Source organism: Mus caroli, chromosome 11, assembly GCF_900094665.2.
Source record: "Mus caroli chromosome 11, CAROLI_EIJ_v1.1, whole genome shotgun sequence".
Lineage (NCBI taxonomy): Eukaryota > Metazoa > Chordata > Mammalia > Rodentia > Muridae > Mus > Mus caroli.
In genome coordinates, this window is record NC_034580.1 from 112,288,572 (window position 1) to 112,316,308 (window position 27,737).

General features: G+C 51.8%; 3 protein-coding genes across 3 annotated transcripts; 1 reads left to right on the forward strand and 2 right to left on the reverse strand.

Annotated features, from left to right (window-relative positions):
* Window positions 1–720: 720 nt before the first annotated feature.
* Qrich2 (glutamine rich 2) lies at window positions 721–16,225 on the reverse strand. Its single transcript, XM_021177558.1, has 16 exons — window positions 15,398–16,225; window positions 14,752–14,837; window positions 14,444–14,541; window positions 13,909–14,023; window positions 7,733–7,987; window positions 6,828–6,950; window positions 6,654–6,728; window positions 6,335–6,499; window positions 6,044–6,165; window positions 5,522–5,587; window positions 5,170–5,271; window positions 4,318–4,518; window positions 3,879–4,014; window positions 3,131–3,218; window positions 2,303–2,503; window positions 721–941 (listed from the first exon to the last, which is right to left on the reverse strand). The coding sequence occupies exons 1-16, from the start codon at window positions 16,098–16,100 to the stop codon at window positions 742–744; spliced, it is 2,736 nt and encodes a 911-aa protein (XP_021033217.1). The 5' UTR covers window positions 16,101–16,225; the 3' UTR covers window positions 721–741.
* LOC110305545 (cytochrome c oxidase subunit 6C) lies at window positions 9,329–9,728 on the forward strand. Its single transcript, XM_021177559.2, has one exon. It carries the CDS (start codon window positions 9,356–9,358, stop codon window positions 9,584–9,586), a length of 231 nt encoding a protein of 76 aa, XP_021033218.1. The 5' UTR covers window positions 9,329–9,355; the 3' UTR covers window positions 9,587–9,728.
* On the reverse strand, window positions 16,132–27,534 carry LOC110304583 (glutamine-rich protein 2-like). The gene is made up of 7 exons (XM_021175978.1): window positions 26,788–27,534; window positions 26,604–26,669; window positions 23,083–23,142; window positions 22,493–22,606; window positions 17,820–19,608; window positions 16,241–17,521; window positions 16,132–16,136 (listed from the first exon to the last, which is right to left on the reverse strand). Exons 1-7 carry the CDS (start codon window positions 27,355–27,357, stop codon window positions 16,132–16,134), a joined length of 3,885 nt encoding a protein of 1,294 aa, XP_021031637.1. The 5' UTR covers window positions 27,358–27,534.
* Window positions 27,535–27,737: the final 203 nt, after the last annotated feature.

A 27,737-nucleotide genomic window follows, 5' to 3' on the forward strand; every position in this document is an offset into this window, starting at 1 on the left:
CCTACCCAGGGTACCCCAGGCCAGCCATTTGGACTCAGACTGTCAGATAGCACTGTCAGATAACCACTGATTAGACCAGGCCCTCCCCGCTTAGGCTCCTAGGACCAGGTCTGAAGTCTTCCCCAGCTATTCTCCCTGTCGGAGTGCAACATCCCAACCTCCCTGACCACACGCATCCTCTCGACAGCTCGGTGGCGCTTAAGCCTTAGCTCTCCAACCATAAACCAGACCTGCCGTCCAGGGAATGAATGATCTGCCCCTCAGATGAGGAGACCTAGAAGCCCAGAGCTGCTCAGCCGACGGCAGGTACCTACCTCCTTGGGTTGTTTTTTTGTTTTTTGTTTTTTGTTTTTCAAGACAGGGTTTCTCTGTATAGCCCTTGGCTGTCCCTGAACTCACTTTGTAGACCAGGCTGGCCTCAAACTCAGAAATCTGCCTGCCTCTGCCTCCCAAGTGCTGGGACTAAAGGCGTGCCCCACCACTGCCCAGCGACCTTCTTGTTCTTGAGGCAGGGCATCAGAGAGATCCCTTGGCACCCGACTCCTTTTTTTTTTTTTTTTTTTTTTGGTTTTTCGAGATAGGGTTTCTCTTTATAGCTCTGGCTGTCCTGGAGCTCACTTTGTAGACCAGGCTGGCCTCGAACTCAGAAATCCGCCTGCCTCTGCCTCCCGAGTGCTGGGATTAAAGGCGTGCGCCACCACGCCCGGCTCCGACTCCTTTTTTAAAATGTTTATTTATGCCTCAGTGAGCAGTGGTGGACCGTGGACCCCGGGTAGGTTCCTCCAGCCCCTCCCCGGGAGGCACGTCAATGTGCATACTCAGACCCGGTTGGCTACCCTGCAGACTGGCCATGTCTGTAGTGATGGATGAATGGCTTACATTCGACTGCAGGAGACGCCCCTCAGAGGAGACCGGTCTGTCTTTCTTTTGCCCTGAAGGAACTGCAAGATAGGAGGGGCTCAGCTTGCTCTGTCTGGTTCCCCCCATACCCACCAGGGTTCACTCTAGCTTGCTCAAGGCCCAAGCAAGTTGTGAACCCCATTAGCCTGGCTGTTAGGCTGGGCCACACAGTTATAAGCATTCGTGGGTGTTCCTAAGCAAACGCTTATGGCCTTTCCGTGATCCTTGCAGAAAGAACCTGCCTCATTTATGCCTCCTGTCCTTTTAGGGGCCTTATATAAGCCCAGAAATCTTTCTACGTCAGTCTCTCCAGCTCCCATATGGTAAGTATTTCTAGGTAGAAGTCGAAAGCCTGTTAAAAGGAGCCAGGGCCCATTAGAATGGCAGACTCGTGCTCTCGTGGCCTGTTCTTGGTCACCGGTGATGACCCTTGAATTCCACCTTGACCACTTACTGTTCAGCCTCTCAGTGCCCCTGCTCCCTTGGTTGTTCCTGGGGCTAATGTTGATCTATACGCATCAGTGTAGGTGTAGTGTAGACTGTTGCGTAGACGAAAACTACCTAGGCAGCCTTGATGTACCTTGATGGTCCGGCACCACGGGTACCACACACACTACCTTGTGCCATGGGATCTTCCAGACGCAGGGTTGGAATGGAAATACAGAGCTCGGAGGTCTAACATACAAAGCTTGGGGGCAGGGGAGGGGACAGTGTACAAATGTGTTGTGATCCTTGGGTCTCCTGCAAGCATTTGCAAAATACCGTGTGGGGTTGTTATCAAGCCACCTGCTTATGGGGAGAGAGCTGTTCCTGCACCCAGACACACCCATGACCGATGAGGAGAGAGATTGGTTTAGTCACCTGGCAGTGTGGGTCCTAGCCTCACATTCTACTCTAGCAAGGACCATAGACCTTATGTGGTGGAACCCAGAAGGCCCTAGCCCCTTGGCCTTTTATCTGATCTAGCTTCTCAAGGAAGACCTAGGACTCTAGGGGCTTCCCAGAGCTAGAGGCAGAGACCTACAGTCAAGGGACGGGTGTGTGTGTGTGTGGGGGGGTGTGCGTGAAGGGGGGGGGCGTTGCACATATCCTGGGCTTGTAGCCTGGCTCTTAAAATGTTTGTGTCTGAGCAGGGAAGACCTTGGGCCTGCGGCCAGAGCTGGGTACATCTCTGTCCCCGTGTGTCTTCTTGTGTGGAGTAAGACAGTAACAGTGTTCACCTCACAGACCTGGCACACACCAAACATTTGGGAACTGGGTTTGCTCCATCCTCCCTCCCGTCACATCCATGAGCTTCCTGGCCCTTGCCTGTCTCTAGTCTGGGCAGGAGGAAAGCTGGAGGGCTGTCAGCAAGGACAGGAAGGCTTGGGGACAGTGTCCAGGCTGCTGAGAAGAAACCTACCTGCTTTGCTGTCCGCTATCATCTGTGCACTCTGAGGCCGAGAGGGTGGCGAGCTGATGTTGCCCAGGCTTGGCTGCCTGTGTATGTGGGGCCGGGCATGCTGGGCCTGCTGCAGCTGCTGCAGTTGTTGGAGCTGCTGCAGCTGCTGCAACTGCTGCAGCTGCTGGAGCTTAGCCTTGCTGTGTTTTGTCACTCCTGGGGCTGAAAGGGCATAAGAAGGGGGAGCACCAGTGAGAACTGTGGGGAGGACCTTGGGGAACAGGAGCCGGCTGAGGTGGGGGGGTCCTCCACATGCTGAGTCTGTGACTGTGCCCTCTTAGAGACTACATGTCTACCTGCCCATCAGTCTGCCCTCCCGCCCGCTCAGATTCACTGAGGACCTTGCGTAGGGTCTGAGTGAGTTCTGTCCTGGACTTGCGTTTCAGGAAAGAGAACATAAGGAAGGCACAAGGCATGATAGGAACTTCTGGTATGAACCGGAAGTTGGCCTTTGGGAGCCTGGTTTGGTACTGGAATCACATAACCACCCTTTGCTGAGTTTTGGAAAGTCTGTCAGGGCTTGGCTGTATTGTTACAGGGCGCTGAGGCGGAGGCGAGAAAACTCAGCTGTGGAGGTGTGAAGGCCAGCGAGAATGGACAAGGCCACTGCCGGGGGACTGGCCAAGGCTGGGTGCTGCTCTCCACTAGAAAGCAGCCACTTGGCTTCAGGAGGAGAAAAAGTCTTTAGGGCCCAGTGATCCAAGACATGCCCATACCAGGAGATAGACAACTGTCCTTTGTCACCCAAGCGAGAACCTAGAAGGAACTCAAGGCTGCCTGGACACTCACTATCTTTCCCTAGGATGCCTGGCAACCGTGTATCCATCCGTCCCTTGTAGATGTGTCCATCGAGGCCCAAGATGTCGACCTCATCATGCTAGAGAGGGGTATGCATGTCCATTAGCATTGTAACAGCCTGAGTATCCCCCAGGAAGGCCTGGACTGCAGACACTGTCAGCCAGCAGTGCTCAGAACCTCCCTGCCTTCCCCTGCCCCACCACCACCACCAACCCTATGCCTCACCCCCTGAAATGAGGCCTGAGGGCACATGCCTGTAATCCTGGCTCTCTGGAGACTGACAGCAGGCTTCCCACTGACTTCAAGGCCAGTCTGGGAGATATATAGCTAGTACCAGTCCAGCCAGGACTGTAAATAGCAAGACTCACTCTCAAAAATGAAAGGCCCCTGCATGGAGTCTGGTCTGAGGGCAAGATGGAAGGAGGTACTGTGGAGCTCTGAGGCCCCGTGGTGGAAGGTGGTAGGGTAGTGCCTGGGAATCAGGTGGAAGGATGGCGTTCTACCCAGTGGAGAGCCAGACCTGTATATCCTAGCTACTTTGGGAGTCCGAGGCTCGAGGATCGTGAGTTCAAGACCTGCCTTAGCAACTTTGGAGAGGTAACTTGGCAGTAAAGAGGTTGCCTAGCAACCCCTGGGAGAGCAAGGGAGGGAGGGGAGAAAGAGGACCAACTGATGGGACTTTAGGTGGTTTTCCAGAGGGGGCATGGAGGGACTATCCTTTCCATGGCTCCTGACAGACCTTCATGGCGATCTGGATCTCCTCCAGTGGAGACAGGTGCTGCGGGCGGTTTCGCCGGTAGGGGTAGGTGAGGGTGTGGCTGCCCCCACAGCGACGGGGTACAGTCGAGTAGGTGTAATCTGCCGTGTCTGCTCCCCTGGGATGTAGACAGACACGGGGTGGGGGTGGGGGGTGGGGAGAGTCATCACTTTGAGCCACCCAGGAGTGTTACTTGGGACAGGCTGGTAAGTAAGCCTGAAGCTACACACACAACATGTCACACCATGTGTGTGTGTGTGTGTGTGTGTGTGTGTGCGTGCACACTCACAATACACCCTCACCCTTGTTCCCATCCCCAACCCCAGCCCCCCACCCTGACCCCACAATGGACCCGGGACGAGCAGAAGCCAAGCTTGGCCGTCATCAGGGCCTGTGTGTCCCTGGACTCTGTCTGTCCTACCGTTTGTAGCATGGGTGGCTGAGGCACTGGGTGTGCAGCAGCTCTCGGATCATCTGGCTGCTGGCCTTCACAGAGCCTCCGAAGTGGACCTGCACCTTCTCCATGTCCATCAGCATCCTGGAGTGCATGCTGTGCAGACGCCCCACGCTTCTCTCCATCTGTGACATGTCACCCCGAGGGAAGCTGCTGCCCAGCTTCAGGCTGTGAGACCCAGGCGTGAGGGAAGAGGTCAGCCCAGGACCAGGCAGGACCTTGTGTGCTTTACCCTTGCTTTGGCTCCAGGCCCCTGCTGTGCAGGAGCCTGTGTGAACTGCACTGGCCCTCGGGAACTGACTGAGGGCTGAGGGTCACTGGGCAGGGGCAGCTCAACACCTCTAAAAGTCTGGTAAGGGACCACCAGACTTGCTGGGGAAAGTTTTTTCCCTAACACAAAAGTCCCCTTCCCCGGCCGGGCGTGGTGGCGCACGCCTTTAATCCCAGCACTCGGGAGGCAGAGGCAGGCGGATTTCTGAGTTTGAGGCCAGCCTGGTCTACAAAGTGAGTTCCAGGACAGCCAAGGCTACACAGAGAAACCCTGTCTCGAAAAAAACAAACAAACAAACAAACAAACAAACAAAAAAAAAAAGTCCCTTTCCCCAACAAAATAAATGCTTAAAATGTAACAACAACAAAAACCCACAAAACAAACAACAAAAACAAATACAAAACAAAAAAGGAAGTTCAGGTCCTCCATGGTGCTTCTGGTCAGAGACGCTCTAGGCTACTCCCAGTGTGCATTCTCAAGTCATCTCTGCCCACTCCCACCCCTGCCCTCCCTCCCCCTCCCCTGCCCAGGACCCCACTGTCCCATACTTTCTGCTTTGCTGTCGGATCTGCTCTAGTTCAAACACAGTGTAAGGCCGGACGGAACGGTGCCCTGGCATGCTCGAAATCATGGGGGTCACAGAGATGATTCTGGGCAGGGACAGAGAGAAGGGGGAGGGGCATGAGAGAGAGAGAGAAATCCCACCGCTAGGCCACCCACCTCCATGCTCTACAGGACGGCCCTCACTACTCAGTATGGGCCCCATAGGAAGTCGGAGGGGACCAGGGACAGAGATGGATCCAGGACAAGAGGCGAGAAGAGTGGGTATGGGGAGATGCATCCCTGCTTCGAAGCCTTCTCCCTGCCACCAGATGCTGTGGTTGAGGTGTGCCCACTCACTGTCCAGTCACAGTTGTCTCCAAGGGACGGTCACAGGACAAGCAGTGGAAATGAGCCAAGAGCTGCCTGTCAGGAATGGGACACAGTGAGATCCGGAGAGCTTGCCCCTCGCGCCACCCCCGCGCAGGCAGGACGGGTGGCAAATCCTGCCCTACTTCCTGGGAATTCAACTGGTGCTAACCATTCCTTGCAGGCACGCATTCTGAACCAGCTAGCCAGCTCAGTAGCTTATATGTGCCTCTGGTGTCCCCTGGTGGACATGAGTGGGATTTCCCTAAGCCAGTTTCCAAAGGGACACCTTGGAGGTGTGTCTCTGCCCCAGAAATCCAGTGTACTGCAGTCTAACCCCAAGAGCCTTGCACCTCCTTTTCTGCCTTTCCCCACCACTATTGGAAGGATTTGGCCAAGTTACTCAACTCTAAAATGTAGTCCCTCCACCTGATTGACAGTTCTAGGCAGAATCAGTCATGCACTACTTATCTGGGGCCCGCCCAGCATTCCCTATTGCCTTCCGGGCCTCACCTCCGCATGGCAGCTGCCTCATCGGCCTGGTAGAGTGGAGGGCGCTCTTTGAGCTGCTGCCGCAGTGATTTCCAGCGATCCTCCAGCATCTGCTTCAACGGGTCCAGCTCCAGGCGGTCCAGCTGGGGGGGGGGGGGNGGACNCCAGGTGAGCTGGAGGCGGCAGGTAGATGGGGTTGGGGGGTGGAGGTGGGAGGGATCTATGCTTGCAGAGAGCGGTGGTGCCCCGATGGCAGGGCCAGGAATGGCGAGCGAGCAGCCAAACCTGTCCTGTATCTTTTCCCACCCCCACCTTGCTGTCCATCTCTGCCAGGAGCTTATCCAGAAGTTTCTGCCAGTCTTGCTCCTGTCCACTCATCTTGGCCACCAGTTCCTGCATCATGTGGTTCAGCTGCTCTGTAGTGGCATCAAACTGGATCCGGCTCACTTTGGATGCCAGAGCGCTCTTGTCGGCTTTCTGTGTGAGAGACCAGCATGGGGTGGGGATGTTCCTCGGGCAGTCTGTCCTGTGTCTCCGGGTCTCTGGCTCCCCTCACATCCCTCGCCCTCCCCACCCCAACTCCTCCACTCCCATTCCCTTCACGCTGGCTGGGGAGGAGCCAGAGACTCACCTCATCAATCTCCATCTCCAGGTGCTCTCTGTTGGCCTTTTCCTTATCCAGCCTTTCTATCCCCTGATACAGCACCTGGAGGCCGGCAGGGCAGAGAAACGGAAGAGTCAGCGAGTGAGTGAGCTAGTGAGCGGCTGGGGTGGGTGGGGCCGGCGAGCCTCTGCCGCCGCTCACTTCAATGTCTTTCTGCTTCTGCCGATGGTCCTCAATGAGGTTGCTCGTGGTAATGTTGAGCTTCTCACAGTCACCCTGGACTTGCAGGATGGCACTCTGCACGTGGCCCAGCAGCTCCTCATCCTGCAGCAGCGACAGGGGAGGGTTTGGAGGCTGCTGGGGCAACCCATGAAGCAGTCCCATGGGTAGGCTGCCTTTAGAACTTAGAATGTGACCCCCCCCACCCCTATGCTCAGGAAGATAAGTTCTAGTACAAATCTGGGCTACCACACAAGGCTGTCAGGACCTACATCATGGAAAGAAAGAGCTGACTCCTGCAAGCTGTCCTCTGGCTTCTGCAAGTATGCCACGCAATGTGCACGTGCACGGATGCACGCATGCATACACACGCAAAGAAACACACGCACGTTAAAACCAAAACCATCGTCACGCAGTGCGTGCGCTCACTTCGAATCCATCCTGGTTTTCTTCAGAGGCATCCAAGACAGTTGTGTCCTCCTCTGGATGTTGTCACCCATCCCCCCACATGCTGGTGGACTGGCATCAGTGGCCTTTGGAGGCATCCAAGAGGTGACTGACTGAAGCTCACGTGTCCTATGCTGTCCCATGATCCCCGAGAGGTGAGGTGTGGGCAACAATTTGAACCAAATCTCAATTCTTGCATCCAAGAGCAAGATCTGGTGGTGACCCCCTCAGCCCGGCAGCAAGCCTTCCCTCCAGGGGAACATCTGCAAAGTGCTGGAAATGCTGGCCACCGAGGGGCAGTGTGTCCTGCAACTGTGCCTGCATCCCGTAATAGGCACTGAGTGTCCCACCCACTAAGTCCACCCTTCCCATACACTCCTAACTCCACGTCCAGCCACCCTGTGACGGAGCTGGGCAGAGAGAGAGAGAGACACACTCACCTGGCCCTGCAGCTTGGCCTTCTTGGAGGGTCTGGAGGCAGCGAGGCCACTGACCATGTCCTGTAGCTGCTCATAGCGCTGGACCAGCAGACTGACTTGGTGGCTCACATCGAGACTGCAGGCCGGACAGGTGGCCTCGGGGTCGATCTGGCCGGGCACTAGGCAGGCGGTGGACTTGTGTGGGGTTATGCTCATGGAGAGCAGCGTGGAAGAGGAGCTCAGCATGCTCTCAATGATGGTTCTGAGCTTGTCCAGCTGCATGCGGGACAGACGCGAAGGGCGGGGCGGGGAGGTGGGGTAAGGTTATGTCTCACCAATGGTGTGGCATATTCTGCCTGTCCCCTGCTGTGAGACAGGCAAGTCGCTGCCTCCTCAGAGCGTCACAGAAGGCGCTGCACGCAGTACACAGTTGATCTCTACCCAGCATATGGTTTTTCAAGTACCTTTGCTGCCAGCAGGCAGCATTAATGACAGAACCGCTGTGGGAGGGGAGCTCCATTGGGTTAATGCACACAGCTTCTGTAGCTAAGTCCTCTGCTCCCCCAGGGCCCTGATGATGCAAAGTCCTTGCAGCACAAGGTGTGAGCAGTGGGCTTGCACATCTGTCTCACCCAGGATGTAAGCTCTAACAACAAAGGAATGTGAGAGATGCAGACGAAGGTACAGGGATATCTCTGGGTCTGGAGGGGCAAGTGGCTGCCAGGGCAAGCCACTCAGCCTGGCCCTCCTGTTTCCCTCTTCTCCCTATGGTCTTACTTGGTTACCACCAGTGACTGTTGGTCCTGGGTAGTCAGCTGGATTCAAGAACCACCAGCCTAAGGATGCCGCCCAGCTTCCAAAAGGGTCATGATCATGTCACACCATCTGCTTTCTAGTGGTCAGTGCTACCAGACAGTCTCTCTAGAGCTTAAGGAAGGCGTTTGAGACAGTGTGAGAGACACACAAGTTGCTGGAGGACAGAAATAGAAGAGAGGTGTGCAGCCAGGAGGGGTGAGGGAGAAAGGCACGCATGAATGAAGTTAGGCCCAAGGAGTCAGTCAAAGGAATGGCCTCCCTCAGACTGCCCTAAACTGGATGTTTGCTCTCCAGTTGCAGCCCTACACTCAACACATTTCCCTTGGGTTCTGAGCTCTCAGGGTCAGCAGCTTGCTAAGGGTGGGTCCTGAGCTAAGGCCCATGCAGCAGATGGCTGCCAGGGTTGAAAAAAGGCGTACCGATCTCTGAGTTAAAACAATCCCCAGAAAAGCTAGGTATCTCAGTAGAACCTTAAAGGATAAAAAGTGGGTCTCCGGGAAAAATCGGGAGCCAGAGGACATTTCAGAAAGAGCAGCCTAAGAAGGTATAAATATGCTGGGAGAAAGGCAGAAGGCCAGGGAGCCAGGAGCCAGAGTGAGCAGGTGGTGCAGAAGGTGGAACCTGCTGGAAAGGATGCAAGGATACCCGGAGCTGGGTATGGAGTGTTTGTGTGGGAGCCTGGGTTCCATCCCAGCACTGCAGAACGAACAAACAAACAAACAAACAAAGCAAAAGAGACGGGGGTAGGTGGGGTGGGGCATAGGGTCTCTTTAAAAGTTCATTGTGGGAGAACTGGGAAGGACGTTGGTGTAGAGGACATTGGCTACCATGAGTTCCGGTGCGCTGTTGCCCAAACCACAGATGCGTGGTCTTCTGGCCAAGCGTCTGCGGGTTCATATTGTTGGCGCATTCATTGTGGCCCTGGGAGTTGCTGCTGCCTATAAGTTTGGCGTGGCTGAGCCAAGAAAGAAGGCATATGCAGAATTCTACAGAAATTATGATTCCATGAAAGATTTCGAAGAGATGAGGAAGGCTGGTGTCTTTCAGAGTGCGAAGTGATTTCAGAATGCAAAGAATTCTCTGGATTGCGCTCCATAGAAGTTCATTGCTGACCTGCGCTCCTCAACTATGAAACATGAATATGTGGGCTAAGGAGTAGTTTCTTTCAATAAACAGTAATTATATGGACAAAAAAAAAAAAGTTCATTGTGGCCGGGGAGGCAGAGGCAGGCAGATTTCTGAGTTTGAGGCCAGCCTGGTCTACAGAGTGAGTTCCAGGACAGCCAGTGCTATACAGAGAAACCCTGTCTCAAAAAAAAAAAAAAAAAAAAAAAAAAAAAAAAGTTCATTGTGGTACTGGGAGGTCCCCCAAGGCTGCCAAGCTCAGGTGTGTACTTTGGGCTGATAATCGAGCGGATAGGTGACCTTTGACTCTCTGGACCTCCCCCTGCCTGTAGAGAGATTTTTAATCCAGCAACATGGCTGCTCTGATAGGGCATCATATCCAAAGATATGATCCAGACAGAATACAAACATGCCCTGGCTGGAATACAAGACACGCCCTTAGTACACACATTTAATCCCTAACAATGAAGGTAAGGTTCGACTGCAGACGGAAGCACTCATGTCTGAAAGTGAAGTCTAATTGAGGGGCGGACAAAGTGATGGACCAGAGAAAGATTTGACAGAATGGGTCAGACATAGGATACGCCCAGCTCACAGGGAAACAGCACAGAAAAGAGAAGCTACTGAAGAGCAGAGGGGGTGGCAGGGGAGACAGTGGTGTGTAGAGGGTGGATCTGATGCTAAGGTCTTGTTTTCCAGTTGGTTCTTGATCTATCAATAAAGATGTCAGGGGTCAATTGTTGGGTGGAAAGAAAGAGGCAGGTCTTGCGGTTCCTGAGAGGGGAGGTGAAGAGATGCAGAGGAAGAAAAGGTTGTTGTTGGTTTTTTGTTTTTTGTCTTTGTTTTACCATGTTTTGGAGGCATAAAAGGTGAACAGCCTAGGGCGGATCTAGGGCAGAGCAGCCATAGGCCACTTCCTCAGGTGGGAGGTTAGAGTGTTGAGCTAGGAGTATTGGGAAGGACCAATAAGACAGGTTAAAATTGAACAATGTGTGTTTGTGTTTGTGTTTTTTATCCAAGGATCTAATATTCTCTGGGCAAGGGTTGGTAAGTGTGGCCTGTTCCCAGAGCTTAAAGCAGGGTAGCAAAAACTACACACTACAGAGGTAGTGTGTGGTATGTGGTGGGTGGTGGGGGTGTGTGTGTGTCAGTTTTACTGGGACAGTTTCACAGAGACAGGTTAGACACAGGTGAAAACGGAATGAGCCAGAGAATAGGGAGCTAGAAGATCACAACAGATTGCCAAAGTTAGCATGAGGCCAGGCAGAGCAATTCAGTCAGAATCCAAGAGAAGCAGGATTGAATCAGTCAGCTTGGAAGATTAGATTATACAGAAGTTAGAAGATTCTAGGCCTAGGAATAGAACAGAGGGGGAAAAAATGCTCTGGGCTCAGCCTACACTGTGAATTTGCACATCTTGGGTATGACTCTTGTCTCAATCCTTCATCTGAAGAGATAAAACCAACATTTACACCTGCCCTTACAGGACAATCCACTTGGAGTCATGAAGGAACTTGGATGAGTGTAGCGTGGTGAAAACACTGCCATATAAGGCACTGAGTTTGATCTCTCCAGCAAGATGCGTTTCAGAGCGGAAAGCACCTGATGGCCGGTAGACACAGGAGAAGGTCTAGGCATTACTAGTTCCTGGGGAAATGCAAATCCAAGCCATAGTAACACTCCACACCCTGTCACTTTCTAAAAGGAGAGAAGAGGAGCTAGAGAAATGGCTGAGCTGCCAAGAGCACTGCTCTTTTTTTTTTTTTAAGACTTATTTTATTATTATATGTAAGTACACTGTAGCTGTCTTCAGACACACCAGAAGAGGGCATCAGATCTTATTAAGGATGGTTGTGAGCCACCATGTGGTTGCTGGGATTTGAACTCATGACCTTTGGAAGAGCAGTCAGTGCTCTTACCCGCTGAGCCATCTCTCCAGCCCCACTGGTGCTGCTCTTACAGAGACTCAGGTTTGGTTTCCAGCACCCACATGATGGCTCCCAGTGACCTTAACTTCAGCCCCAAAAGATCTGACACCTCCTTCTGAACACCCATACTCATTTGTGCACACATCAACAACACATGCACACACATACACACACGACACAAAGATACACAGCACACACATACACATACAAAACACAAACCACACACATATACACAACACACATATACATACACAAACACATACACACATAAACACACATATAAACACACATAAATGCACAACACAAAGACACACAGCACATATATACACATAAAAAACACAAAACACACATATACATACACAAACACACATATACAAACACATCACACACATGTATATATACATAAACAAACACAGCACACACAGAACAAAACACAACATGTACATACACACACACATACTAATACACATGCATACACACATATACATACACAGGCACACATACACACACAAAACATATAAACATATACATACAATGCACACACATACCACACATAAACATACACACACACACAAGCACACGCAGGGTCTGATAATTAAGAACAAATAGAATAAATCTTAAAAGAGAGGGGTAAGTGTTGACAAAGACATGAAATCGGCAACCGGCATGCCCTGCTGGCCAGGGTTTCGTCTGGGGAAGTAGCCAGCGAGCTTCTTGAGTGTTCAGTCACTGTACCATGCGGAAGCTCTACTCCAAGGTCCGTGCCCAAGAGGAAAAGCACAGGAGTGTTCACATCAGCATGAATCCTAGTAGCTAGAAGAGAGAGGCAACCCGGCTGTCCACCTGATGGGTGGAGGGAGAACCTTCTATTGGCCACAGAATGGATTATTTTGAGTCCCAATGAAAGTGGATCCCAGAGTTGAAAAGACAGCTCAGTGTCTAAGGGCACTTACTGCTCCCTAAGGGGACCTGGATTCAGCACCTGATGGTGGCTCACAACTATCTATGACTCCAGTTCCAGGGGACCTGATGCCCTTTTCTGGGACTCCAAGAGGACTCCACACATGTGGTGCACATACGTGAGGGCAAAAGTTCCAAAGCATGCAATAAAATAAAAGACGGAGTGCTGAAGAGCTGGCTCCGAGATTAAGCGCATGTGCTGCTCATCCAGCGGACCCGGGCTCAGGTTCCAGCATCCACATCAGGGGGTCACTTGTAACTCCAGCTCTAGGGGTCCTATGCCTCAGAATTCCCTGAGCAACACCCCTCCCCTCACACATGCACACACTCACACATTACTAAAAGTCATTGTCAAACAAGATTGACACCATAGAGAGAGAAGCTACTGAGGGGCAGGAAGCGCTCCTGGGGCCTCTCAGCCTCACAAAGAAGTACGGGCAACCCAGGAATACTGAGATCAGAAGGAGAGCGTCTTCTCTAGGGGAATCATGCCAATATCAATGGCCAGGCCTGACAACATAAGGACGAGGAACACTGCACGGAACGAGCAGGATGCACTTTTATATTTACACACACACACACAGTGGAAGAAAAAGAAGCCATGAATTTGAAAGAGAACAAACTAGGATATATAGGACAGCTTGTGGGGAGGAAGAAAAGGAAGGAGGGAATGATGTAAAATGTTAACTTATTAAAAAATAACAAAATATGATTAAAAGGTGTTTTTGTTTGTTTGTTTTGCTCTTTTGGGTTTTTTGTTTGTTTGTTTGTTTGTTTTTTAGGACATGGTTTCTCTGTACAGCTCTGGCTGTCCTGGAAGTCACCCTGTAGACCAGGCTGGCTTTGAACTCAGAGATCTGCTTGCCTCTGCCTCCCGAGTGCTGGAACTGAAGATGTGTTTTATGATGTATAAGTTAAAGGAAATACACAGTAGGAATCAAGCAGGGGAGGAGCCTGTATCTCAACTCCTGCATTGGTGCCCTTGCCTTTGAACTTGCGAGCTCGGACCCAGATGAGCAGCAGTCAAGTGCTCCTGCTGTTCTGCAGTGCTTTGGGTGAGAGGTGCCCTCCGAGGCCTGTGCATTTGAACACTTGGTCCATGGCTGTTGATTCCTTTGTGTTGGTGGAAATGTAGCCTGCCAGTCTCTGGCTCTGGCAGCCAGACTTGCCTATCCTTCCTTGCCATGAAGGGCTAATCTTCTTGAAGTCCCTTTTAGTCATGGTATTTTATCACAGCAACAGAAAAGTGACTCCATACCTCCCCCCCCCCGCCCCCCATGGCTGGTCTCCAGGTTGGTGAGGGCTAGGCTGCCAGCCCTCTACCCTGACCCTGGGAGGGGCCCTGGACCTTGGCCACAGACTGTTCACCTGATCCTGCAGGTAAAGAGACGCCTCAGAGACAGAGTTCTCCATGGTGGCCTTGCCTCGATCCTGGCTCTCTCTCAGCTCATTCAGCTCCTTCTCGATGTCAGACACGGTGACTCTGCAGTGGTCAGAGAACAGCTGGTCCCACCACTGCCCATAACCCTTTGCTCAGAAGAGCAGAGATCTGACTGTGGGACACACAGCACAATAAGGCCACCAGGAGCCTGTGTCTATGGATCCCAAATCAGAGGGGGTGGTGGTGGGGTGGTGGGTCATAGCCCAAGGAGGGACACTGGTGTTTTTCCCAGCCCTGGTGCTGCTGTTTTAGGAATGTTGAGGTGGGGGGGTCTTCTACCAGATCTTGTAAAGACTATGACACCCTGAGGAGCCGGTACAATCCAGATGAGAGGCAATGACCATTGCCGGATGTGGGGAGGTGGAAGGCTGCCTCTATTCCTGAGCCTTAACCATGAGGCCAGATGCACCACCACCCTACCCCATCCCCCACCCCACCCCTGAGGTGGCGAAGGAGTGTCACCTGAGGATGCCCAGCTGCAAGCTCAGATGGTTAGGTTTCACTTCCTTCCCTCCGGTGGTGTCAGCAGCACTGTCCACAAACTTCTGTATCTTCTCTAGCTACAAGCACCGAGGAAGCCAAGTGTCAGACAGGCCTGAGGGTTGGCTTCCCCAAGGCAGCCGACTGCTTGTTCAACCCCTCTTTCTATCTCATGGGTGAGGCGGTGGGTACCCAGCAGCCTCCTGCAATGGCCTCCATCGCTAGAGAGTTCCTAACAGTGCTCGAGATTGTTAACTTAGAACTACGGAAGCCGACCCTCCCATACGCACTTTTGCCTTGTCCTGCCGAACTTCCTTGTTCAACATCTTTAGGCTCTTCAGCTGCTCTGCCAGGTCCTGGGGTATGGTCTTTTTGACTACGGAATATGGAGGCTAGCATCAGGGAGCAGGATTCCCATTGGGCTCTTTAATCTGTTTTACAGTCTTTCAATAATGAACTGAGCCCAGAGGTCAAATCAGTGGATTATTTGACCCTGCTTTCCCTGGATCAAGTAATTGGGCAAGGAGGTAGAAGAGGAGAGGACCCGTGTCTGTCAACATGGTGTTTGACTGCTAGGTATCTATCTCCTGCTGCCTCTGCCATCTCTACCTACTACTGAGCTGTGACTGGGTAGTGGTGAGCTTCGTTCTGCAGCTCTCCCCCTGACGCCCCCCTCCCCCCGCCCATGCTATGCCCTCACCTTGTACACCTTCATCTCTGCTGCCCTGGCAAAGGCCCAGAAGCCTGCTTCATGCCTCTCTCAAGTCTACCCCAATCCTGCTGGCTTGCTCTCACACTCTGCTATCTATACATCTGGCCTCCCCACAGGCTGCTGCCGCTGCCGCCACGTGTAGAGTCAGGTCTGGGTAGGAGTGTGTTCTGCCCCAGGGAGAGAGGGAGTGAGGCTACTTTCCCTCTGTGGCAAAGGATGCTCACCTATCATTGTGATCAGGTACTGGATTTTCTCGAAGTCAGTCTGGCCAGCCAGTTCCTCGTCCAAGTCTTTCAACTGTTCCTTCAGTTCTAAATAGAGGGAGATGAGCTCCCCGATCAGGCGCAACGTTTCCACCGCCATGGGGAAGCTTGGAGTCATTTTCTCCAGTGACTCCTGCCGCTGCTGCTCTCGACGAGTCTCGCTTACTGATGAAAACTGCTGGAGATAGTTCCAGGATTCCTGAGTCCTGGAGTCGATGGTAACTTGTTCTGGGGCAGTTGGGGCAGCCAAGTCAAGGTGACTTAGCTCCCAAGAGACCTGGGTATCCACCTCAACTCTCTGCACTTGTTCAGGCAGGCCGGCCTCTTCTGTATCATACTGAATTTCAACTGTCCTTGTCTTGGCTTTTTGACCTGAGATTCGATGGACCCCTTCAGGAAGTTTATCTTGCCTGGTTTGGAGTGCTGTAGGAAGCTGATATAACTGGGGCAATTGTGGTTGCTGAGTTTCAACCTCCATTGTTGGAAAGCGAAGGTCTATGCTTGGTGTTACAAAGTCTGGCTGAGTTGGAGTGGGTTGTCTGAAACCACGTGGAAGTGTAGCAGGTTGAAATATACCACGAGGAAATATACCAGGGTGAATAAAAGGAGGTGGGGCCAAGTCAGGCTGACCCAGATCCTGAGGGCCTGCACCAGGCTCAACCATCCCAGGCTGTATCCTGTCAAGCCTAGCTGTCCTAGGCTGTAAGAAACCAGGCTGATCTGCCCCAGGCTGCAACAAACCAGGCTGATCTGCCCCAGGCTGCAACAAACCAGGCTGATCTGCCCCAGGCTGCAACAANAAACCAGGCTGATCTGCCCCAGGCTGCAACAAACCAGGCTGATCTGCCCCAGGCTGCAACAAACCAGGCTGATCTGCCCCAGGCTGCAACAAGCCAGGCTGATCCATGCCAGGCTGCAGTAAGCCACGTCTTTCTTCCCCTAGCTGCTCCATGCCAGGCTGCACCAAACCAAGTTGAGCTGCACCTGGCTGCATCAGGCCATATGGAGTCAGGAGAGCCTGCACCAGGCCTCGACGACTAGTACCAGCCTGCATCTGCCTAGGCTGAAGAGTTTCAGGCTGCACCGGGCCTCTCTGATCTGTGATAGGCTGCACCAGGCCACTCTGATCCGTGATAGGCTGCACCATCCTAGACTGAGCCAGTCCAGCCTGCAGCAGACCACCCTGATCCACGACAGGCTGGACTAGCCTAGGCGGAACTCCTCTGGGTTGGAAGAAGTTACGCTGAAGATCAGAAGGTTCCACAAAACCATGCTGGTACATTCTAGGTTGTACCAAGCCACGCCGGTCCATGCCAGGCTGCATAAAAGCACTCTGGTCCACTATAGGCTGTGCCAAGCCAAACTTGTCCTCACTAGGTGCTCCAGGTTGTGCCAAGTCAGGTTGTGCCACACCAGGCCGGGCCTTGCCAGGATGTGCCACACCATGCCGGGCCTTGCCAGGTTGTACCACACCATGCCGGGCCATGCCAGGTTGTGCCAAACCCTGCCGGGCTATGCCAGGTTGTACCAAACCCTGCTGAGCCATCCCACCTTGGGCTAAAACACTCTCGTCTGCACCAGATTGTACTAAATCACGACGACTCATTCCAGGTTGTATCCACTCAACTTGACCCACTCCAGGTTGCATCAAAGCACGCTGACTGTCACTAGGTTGGAGTAAACCACGTGCTACACCGGGCTGCACAAAACCATATCGATCATCTCTTGGCTGAACCAAACCATACTGACCTATACCAGGTTGGCCCAAGCCAAGTGAGTACGCAACAGGCTGCCCCCAACCAGTAGGAAGTGTACCAGGCTGGACCATGCCAGGCTGAACTGCACCCGGCTGGACCATGCCAGGCTGAACTGCACCTGCTTGCAACACACCAGGCTGAACTGCACCCGGCTGGACCATGCCAGGCTGAACTGCACCTGCTTGCAACACACCGGGCTGAACTGCACCCAGCTGGACCATGCCAGGCTGAACTGCACCTGCTTGCAACACACCAGGCTGAACTGCACCTGTTTGCAACACGCCAGGCTGAACTGCACCCTGCTGGACCATGCCAGGCTGAACTGCACCTGCTTGCAACACACCAGGCTGAACTGGACCCTGCTGGACCATGCCAAGCTGAACTGCACCTGCTCGAAACACACCAGGCTGAGCTGCACCTGGCTGGACCATGCCAAGCTGAAGTGCACCTGCTTGCAACACACCAGGCTGAACTGGACCCGGCTGGACCATGCCAAGCTGAACTGCACCTGCTTGCAGCATGCCAGGCTGAACTGCACCCGGCTGGACCATGCCAGGCTGAGCTGCACCCGGCTGGACCATGCCAGGCTGAACTGCACCCGGCTGGACCATGCNGCTGAACTGCACCCGGCTGGACCATGCCAGGCTGAGCTGCACCCGGCTGGACCATGCCAGGCTGAACTGCACCCGGCTGGACCATGCCAGGCTGAACTGCACCCGGCTGGACCATGCCAGGCTGAACTGCACCCGGCTGGACCATGCCAGGCTGAGCTGCACCTGGCTGGACCAAGCCAGGTTGAGCTGCACCTGGTTGCAACACACCAGACTGAACTGCACCTGGTTGCAACACACCAGGCTGAACTGCACCTGGTTGCAACACGCCAGGCTGAACTGCACCTGGTTGGACCATGCCAGGCAGAACTCCACGTGGTTGTGCCATATCAAGCTGATCTACACCAGGCTGCACCAAACTCCAGTCTGTACCAGGCTGTACCAGAGCACGCTGGTCCATTCCCGGTTGAAGCAAACTATCCTGACTTGCACCAACTTGCATCAACCCAGCTGCATATGCACCTGGCTGCACCAGCCCGTGCTGAACTGCACCAGGTTGTTTCAGCTCCTGCTGATCCATTCCAACTTGTACTAAATCGCGTTGATCTATACTAGGCTGTACCCAACCGGGCAGATATGCACCAGGCTGTACCCCGCCACTCTGATCTGTGCTTGGTTGAACCCAAACAGGCTGCCCTGTGTCTGTTTGTATGAGACCTTGCTGATCTGCACCAAGTTGTGCCAAACTAAGTGGAAATGCACCAGGTTGAATCAAGCTAGGCTGACCTACACCAGGAGGCACCAAATGTTGGTCTGTGCCAGGCTGTATCAAACCACCCCAAACTGCGCTAGGTTGTCCCAAACCTTGCTGACCTGACCTAGACTGTGCCAGACTCTGCCGTTCTACCTCAATGGGCACTGAACTACGTTTCTCTGCAAGAGCCTGCAATGAAGCCCGCCGTTCTGTCCCTACAGGCACTGAACTGCGCCGATCTAAACCAGGCTGTGCTACATCACGCTGCTCTAACCTGAGCTGTTCTGCACCAGGTTGTACAAAGCGTGACGTTAAGCTGGACTGTCTAAAACCTTGTTGATCAGTACTAACTTGCATCAAATCAAGTGACACCAAGGTACGTTCATCTGAACGAGATGGAGAGAACGCACGTTGGTCTGTACCAGGTGCTACCAGTCCCCGCTGATCCATATGATGTGGGGGCGGTCCTTGCTGGCCTGTGCCTGGTATCGGCAATCCATGCTGATCTACGCCTACTGCTGTCAACCCTTGCTGAGCCGTGGGCCATGGTCCCTGACCACTGTCACGCATAGCACCCTGTTCCATGCCCTCTCGGTCCATTCCAGGAAGCATCATGCCTTGCTGATATGTGCTAGGTGGAACTATACCAAGCTGGATTGTACTCAGTTTTTTCAGTTCCCTGTCAGGTCCTGATGGTGGCAGCCCACCACTCTGAGCTTTATCAACAGGTACCGATTCCTGGCCATACATTTCGGGGGGCTTTACACCAAACTGACCCGTAGTGATGGGCATCACAGAGTCTATCAGTCTAGGCTGATCCATGCCAAGTGGTTCCGTCCTGGGTATCCCACCACGTTGAGTCTGACCAGGGAGTTGCTCATCTCTTCTTGCATATGTCTGGCGATCTGTCTCGGATATGACCTGGGATGGCTCACGGGCCATATCCCGAAATGCAGTAGTAGATCTGCTTTGATCTCTGCTGGAGACTCTTTCTATACCACCAGTGGAATCCAGAGCCTGGTCAGCAGCCCTGAGAAACATTCCACTCGGAAAGAGGTCACTTGAGGTAAATTTGTGTTTGCCAACTGTTGCTGTGGACGAATCCGAGCTCTGGGTAAAGAGAAAGGGAAACCGATTACAATCACTAAGAAGCTGAACGGAAGGCTGTCTTGGGTACTTGACTGGGATGATTTAAGACTGTTGCAGTGAAGCAACCCTGTATGTGTGTGTGCACACGCGTGTTTGTGTGTGATTTTGTTATATTTGTGTGTGAGTGTGTGTCTTTGTGTGTGAGAGAACGAGAGAGAGAGAGAGATGGATGGATGTTGGGGATAAACCTGGGCCTTGCAAATGTTAGCTCCTCTCCTACTACTACTACTAAGCCATATTCCAAGTCCTTTGTTTTACTCTTTATCTCAAGGCAGGGTCTCCATAAATTGAACTCACGCTGTAGCCTAGGCAAGCCTTCAGCTGTTGGTCTTTCTGCTTCAATAGTTGGGATTACAAGCCTGCTAGATTTTGTTGTTATTTGACAACCCCCAAGGTCAGCCTTGATTTTGACCTTACAACCTTCCTTCAATACCTATTATGTCCTTCCATATAGCTGTTCTCTGTCCCACTGCCTCTTACAGAGGCCTTTTGTGATGAAGTCTTTTCTGCAAGATCCAGGGGACTCTCCCTCAAGATCCTGGACTTCATCAGACCTACAAAGTTCCTTTTGTCATTGAAAGGTCAGAATGGGGGGGTGGGGTTAGCATAGTGATGTAGAGGTTTCTGGGGCTGCTGACTCCTTACAGTGAGTACAGGCACATCCGATGAAATCCTAGAAAAAACAAAAAAACAAAAACAAAAACAAAAAAAAAAAAGGGACACAGCAGCTACAGAAGTTGTGGGGAAATAGAGAGAGTCCCTGGGGTGGGGGCACTGTTATTTACTAATGGGTGAACACAGCTGGGTTCTAGGGAAAAAAAAATGTAACGTGGAGTATACTCATTGAGGGAGTGCTGAGGTGGCTTGGTTTGTAAAAACATCTGCCACCAAGCCTCACCTCAGTACAAGCCCTGGCCCCCACGTGGTAGAAGGAGGGAATCACCTCTAGGATTGTTCTCTGACCTCCACATAGGCATCCTGGAATGCACACAGCCATATATAGGCACACAGAGTAAATTTAAGTGTAATGGAAGTTTAAGTCGTAACCCCAGCCATAATAATTTAAAGGATCCAGTGCCTCTAACAGTCTTCAATATATATATATATATATATATATATATATATATATATATATATCACAAAGTTTTGCTCAAGATTTTGAAGCAGTTGATATGGGAATTAATTTTTCATAACCCATAGCTCTTGATCTGCAGTTTAGCTGTTCCCGTACAGCAGGGACATCCTGCAGTCTAGGCAGACTGACACCCTGCCCACAGGCTCGGCAAGCTTTTCCTCCAGTTTTGACTTCAAGGTACTTGTGCAGATTTGGAATTTGGGTGCCTTAAGATTATGAGGGGCAAAGTCATTTACTGGCTATTTCCTGTGTGTGTGTGTACACTTGTGGAGGCCAGAGGAGGTCATCATGGTTTGGCTTTCTCAGTCTTCTTTCTTGGTCTGTTTGAGGCAGGGTTTCTCACAGAACTGTGAGCTCACATACTTAGCATGGGTGGATGGCCAACACCCCCCACCAAGACCCCCCTTCCTTCTCCCCCCCCCCCCAGAACATGAATTACTGCCTACTCCTCTATGACAGTTTTTGTTTGTTTGTTTTTGTTTTGTTTTCTCTGTGTATCCCTGGCTGCCCTGGAACTCACTTTGTAGACCAGGCTGGTCTCGAACTCAGAAATCCGCCTGCCTCTGCCTCCCAAGTGCTAGGATTAAAGACGTGCGCCACTACTGCCCAGCCTATGACAGGTTTTACACGGACTACACATAGCTCTTCCTGCTGCGCTCTCGCCATGCCTGCCCTGGATTTCTCTCTCTTTTTTCTTCTTGCCTTTGCTTTCTCTAGCCTGCCAGGCCACCAAAGCTTGATATATCATAGGCATTTTTTGATACCGTAGGCAGAGGTGGCACACGCCTTTAATCCCAGCACTTGGGAGGCAGAGGCAGGCGGATTTCTGAGTTCGAGGCCAGCCTGGTCTACAGATTGAGTTCCAGGACAGCCAGAGCTACACAGAGAAACCCTGTCTTGAAAAAACAAAACAGAAACAAACAAACAAACAAATCACCAGGGTTTGCCAAGGATGTAGGGACAATGTGTACCATCTCAAGATGGACAGAAACACTAGCAGGGACCCCTTGCTAGAGAGCTGTTTCCAGTTCTGGTTACCCTGGTCCATAGATGTTAAGGGATGAATGCTTTTTTTTTTTTTTTTAAGTTTACAGCTTTTATTATTTTTTTGAAAATAAGATCTATTTTATGCATATGAGTACTCTGTAGCTATCTTCAGACACCCCAGAAGAGGAAGAGGGCCTCAGATCCCATAACAGATGGTTGTAAGCCACCATGTGGTTGCTGAGAATTGAACTCAGGACCTCGGGAAGAGCAGTCAGTGCTCTTAACCTCTGAGCCATCTCTCCAGCTGCGGGATGAATGCTTTTTTTTAAGCATAGACTATAAAAAGGAAGTCGGACAAGCTACAGAAGCAAAGCAAACCAGCCCCGGGCATCATTTTCCACCCAGAGCACCAGCAAAGCTCAACAGTGGCTTATCGTCTATGTGGGAGGAGACCGAGAGACGAAATGACCTCCCTACAAGCTTCTATTTGGACTCTAAACTGGGTCCGCACAGTAGCAATAGGTAGACAAAGCGTAAAGTTGTCATTCCAAACCCAGGAATTTATCTGGGTTACTCATGCCGATGTCATCCTGGAAAAATGTTTTAAATATCTACAAAGTAAGTAGTGACAGTCCAAACAGCAGAATATGAGACAGTGGAACATATGAGAGATGTTCTCTGGAATACCACCCAGTGCTGCTGCCCAGTACCCGTTTGCTTTACCCCTTTGGAGGCCCTCCAGCCATCACCAATCACTTGTTCTAGCTCTTCCCAGGTGACCATGGTGATTTCTTCACCACCCGGAGCAAGAAGATTCAGCCTCCGACTTAATAGATCCTGTGAATAACATATCATGATACAGACACGTGTATAAGCATGAGTGCAGACACACGTGGTGTAAGTGCGAATGTACACACACAGACGTGTACGTATGAATGTACACACATGTGTAAGCATGCATGCACATCCCGTTCCCTGCAGTTTGGGACCAACAGGGTTGATTGGGTGCTACCAACAGCCACAGCCTCAGGAAGATTCACTGGCCTTCAGTGACGAGCCAGAGGCACAGAATTGGCTGATGGGTGCTTTAGCTCACATGGATTCTGGATAGAGCCCTGAGCAAAGATGGCAAGGATGTGCACTTCTACCCAGAAATAGTCCTGCTAAGGTGGCAGAGTGCATATGCCCCCTACCCCCAAAGGACACAGATATTCAGGGATGGGAGTTGGGACCAGGCCTAAAGAGAAGCCAGGCTGAAGAGAAGTCCTCTATCTAGCCCTCAGGACCCTTCCCCCAGAGCTTGCTCATATTACCAGGTATTCTTCTCGGCTTTTAACTAGCTTCTCCAGTTCATTAAAACGTTGAAGGAGTTCCTGGAAACAGAGTTTAGAAATGGACCATCGCCTCCGCCCTCCTGTGTGCACATGCACACACACACACACACACACACACACACACACACACGCACGCACGCATGCACACACTGCCTTGGTGTAAAGGAGAAAAAGAAATGAGAAGCCTATGTGTCTTAGTGAAGGCACAGTCTCTGGTTCCTAGTCTACCTAGTTTTAGGTGGCATAGAAAGCCAGGTTCCCAGTTCTTTTTGGTGGTGGTGGTGGTGGGTTTTGTTTGTTTGTTTGTTTGTTTGTTTTTCAAGGCAGGGTTTCTCTGTGTAGCTCTGGCTGTCCTGGAACTCACTCTGTAGACCAGGCTGGCCTTGAACTCAGAAATCCACCTGTCTCTGCCTCCCAAGTGCTGGGATTAAAGGCGTGTGCCACCACCACCCGGCCAGGTTCCCAGTTCTTTTCCTGGTCAGTGGGAAGGAAGGAAGTAGTGAAAACAGTGACCAGTCAGGGTTCGTGTGGGGCAAGAGTTGATCTTGGCTTCGTCAAATGCTGCTCGTTACCTAAAGCTTCCAGCTCGACAGTTTGAAGTCCACCTTGTCTCTCCAAAAGCAAGGACATCAGCAGTACCTGCTAGCCTGAGTCACGGAAGGAGAGGAGCCATCAAGGGGTGGGCCCCAGCAAGTGATCGGGACTTCAACTGATGGTTGTGAGCCACCATGTGGTTGCTGGGATTTGAACTCATGACCTCTGGAAGAGCAGTCAGTGCTCTTAACCGCTGAGCCATCTCACTAGCCCCCCTCAACTATTCTTTTTTTTTTTTTTTTTTTTGGTTTTTCGAGACAGGGTTTCTCTGTATAGCCCTGGCTGTCCTGGAACTCACTTTGTAGACCAGGCTGGCCTCGAACTCAGAAATCCGCCTGCCTCTGCCTCCCAAGTGCTGGGATTAAAGGCGTGCGCCACACCGCCCGGCTCAACTATTCTTTATAACTTGTGCTGACCTCCAGGATCTAAGGCTGGATTCTAAACAGATCCTTCAAACACTAAAGTTTGGATAAGACCAGACATGGTGTTGCATGCATGCTGATTCCCACAGCCCTTGAGAGGTGACTAGAAGGACCAAGAGGTCAGAGGTCAGCCTTGACTACACAGTTAAGTTCAAGGCCAGCTGGGCTACAAGGAGACCCTGCTTAAAAAACTGAACAAAGGAAAGGACAGCAACAACAACAGAGAAAGTGGGGTCCACTTCCCAGAGCCAAGACCAGAGATGTGACGGTTCCCCAGGCCTATGTGAGGCTCAGGCTGGGTTAAAAGCCAGAGATCTCCCAGGGCTGGGCCTCCTCGTGCTCACAGGACAGTACATGAAGAACCCACTGGGACTAACTTCTCCCTCAGGAAAACCCAAGGCAAGATGAAAGTGTCCCCAGCTTGTTGCAGCTTGTGTCTGTGACCTTGACAAGGCACTGCTATCCGACTTTCCATCCCTACTGTCCTCATGAGGACTGACCCTTGGGTTAGCAATATACATGTTGGCTCCCGGATTCCTCTACTCTCCCTTGCAGGGGGTGGAGGAAGCTCTGAGTGAAATCTTTTGTGAATGTGTACTGTTGATACGGGTACAGCTGAGTAGGGGACCCCACATCCTCAGAGCCATGGGGGAATAGTAAACACACACACACACACACACACACACACACACACATACCCATAAGGCTCAGGGTGGTGGTGGTGGTGAATCATGGCTCATGGCAAAGCCTTTTTTCTGGTCTCTGTGTAGATGTTGACAGTGTGTGTGTGCAGAAACCAGCCACATCTCATCCCTAAATATTTATAGACTGGAGGCTGCTCCCCTACAGAGGGCTCTGCTCCTGCAAAGATGACCTAAACCTGTCTCTTTGTACATCTGTGTGCAGTAACCCTACCTCCCTGCTCAACTGTAAGCAATAAACATACTGAGCTTCTGGGGTGTGGAGATTTCTCCAGCTGAGAGCCGGTCAACCCCGAGTTTCTGCCCCACCCCCATCTCCCTTCCTCCTCCACCTCCCGCCCTCTTCTGTGTATCCATGGGGTGTTTTCCTCAGTCCTCTGCTGCCCCCTGCAGGCTGAGCAAAGACCCAGCACTTCTCCAGTTGCCAGACTAGCTCAAAACTTGCAGAGGACTTAGTTTTCCTGGGGCTTGCAGGATTCTTCATTTCTGCCTCCCGAGTGCTGCTGGGACTACAGGCAGTAACCACCATTCCTTACGCGCTCTCTATTACTTTACTTTGTGTGGTGGTGTGAATAAAAATGGCCTCTGTAGCTGAGCAGTGATGGCTCACACCTTTAATCCCAGCACTCAGGAGGCAGAGGCAGGTGGATTTCTGAGTTCAAGGCCAGCCAGGTCTACAGAATGAATTCCAGGATAGCCAGGGCTACACAGAGAGACCCTGTCTCAAAAAACCCAACCCCCCCCCCCAAAAAAAAGAACGGCCCCTGTAGGCTCTTATATTTAAATGTTTAGGGATTAAATGTTGTAATGATTGGGAGGCGTAGTCTCCGAGGAATTGTGTCACTGAAGGGCAAGCCAGGCCCAGGGTCTCTCTTCTACTGCCTGCTGATCTGGCTACAGAGCTCTCTGATATTTCTCCTGCATCGTGTCTACCCGTGGGCCACCATGCTCTTGGCCAAGATGATAGACCAAACCTTTGAAACTGTAAGCAAGTCTTGCTCATGGTGTCTCCTCACAGGAAGAGAACAGAACTTGTGTACTTTGTTTGCTTTGAGACAAGGTCTCACTGTGTAGCACTGGTTAGCCAAGAACTGGCTATGTAGACCAGGTTGACCTCAAACTCACAGAGATCCTCCTGCCTCTGCCTCCCAAGTGTTGGGACTAAAGGAATCACCATACCAGGATAGTCTCAATTTTTTTTTTTTTTTTTTTTTTTTTTTGTTTTTCAAGACAAGATTTCTCTGTATAGCTCTGGCTGTCCTGGAACTCACTCTGTAGACCAGGCTGGCCTCGAACTCAGAAATCAGCCTGCCTCTGCCTCCCAAGTGCTGGGATTAAAGGCGTGCGCCACCAAGCCCGGCTGATAGTCTCAATTTTTAAGGAAACTCACTTTAAGAATATCCTGCAATGTCTCAGCTACCTTCTAAATCAATTTAGGTATTCTAGGTGTCTTGATAAGTTATTGATAGCTGTAGGAAATGGAATGAGGCTGGAGAGATGGCTCAGCAGGTAAAAGCACTGGCTGCTCTTGTGAAGGGTACCGGTATGGTATCCTGCACCTACATAGCGCCTTACAACTAACTCCAGTTCCTGGGATCTGATGCCTTCTGCTGGAGTCTTCAGGCACTGCATGCATGTGGGTGCTCAAACACACATACAAACAAATACCAACACACACACAAAACCAATTATTTTTTTTTAAATGAGGCGAGAGAGTAGGGGAAAAGCATCAACGCACTCGTGAGGTGTGGTCCCTAGGGTGTGGTCCCTAGGGTGTCCTCACCTGCAGCTCAGGAGCCTGCTTCAGAATTTTCACATCTTCTATGAGGTCTTGGAGCACACTCCTGGGCTGCAAGGTAGAGAAGGAGTCCTGTGAAGCCAGACCTGGTACCCCTTGTATTGGGGGTAGCTTAGGGCCCGGAGGGTAGCCCAGAGGAGCAGAGGATTTTTAGGGCTAATGTACCCACCGTGGTCAGGCTGGGAGTCCTTGAGGGCTTTAGTTGTACCATCTCTGTGGACATCTTGACTGTGGGCTCAGGCTTCTCCATCATCTCCTCAGATTCATAGATCTTGGAGAACTTTGTTAGGGATATCTGTTGGGTCATCAGAGCTATCTCCTCTTCCTGCTGGAGTTCAGGGACTGAGATCTGGTCTATTTGTGTGGCCATGCCCTGTACTTTGTCGTCTATAGTTTTAAACTGTTTGGTGAGGTCCAGTACCTGGTTACCCAAGTCCTTCACCTGGTTTTCTAGCTCTTGTGGAGTCTGTGACAGCCTAGGTAGACTCCGGTGCTTCTCTTTGCTGGTTGACAAATGCGGGGCACTGTGGGTGTCATGCAGCGACTCAGCTCCGCGGCCAGTCTCAGTCGATGGGTAGCGGAAGTCGATAAGTACTTCTTGGAGGTTGAGGCTCTTGAGAATAGCTACTATCAGTGTGTGCAAGGCCGTAAAGTTCACCGCGCCCACCTCTGGAGTGCCAATTGCCAGGTCAGCTAGCTCCCGGAGGGAGACCCTGTTGGCCACCAATGAGGGCGGCATCGTGTGCTCTGTGGGGGAGGCACAGAATCAGGGAAGAAGGGAGACCAAATGCCTCCTCGTTCCCAGAAGGCTTATGGGGCCAGCAGGGGTCTCAGCAGGTGGCCCTGTTTGTGGGTTTGTGGCTTCCTAGCTGGAGCCCTGGGCTCCGCTCTCCTAGCCAGCCCGGCTCTTGGCCGGTGGACGTTTGGAACGAGGGCGCACGGTTTGCGGCAGGGTTGTTGAGGCACGGGACGCTAGAGATTCTAAGAACATTCGCTTGGGCCAGCCCTTATTGGGACTAAAAAAGAGGCTTTGACCACACTCCAAGGTGCCACCAGTTTTTCAGTAACGCGCTTAATGAAAGGGATGATTATCAGGGTCAGAGCGTTTGCATTATGAAC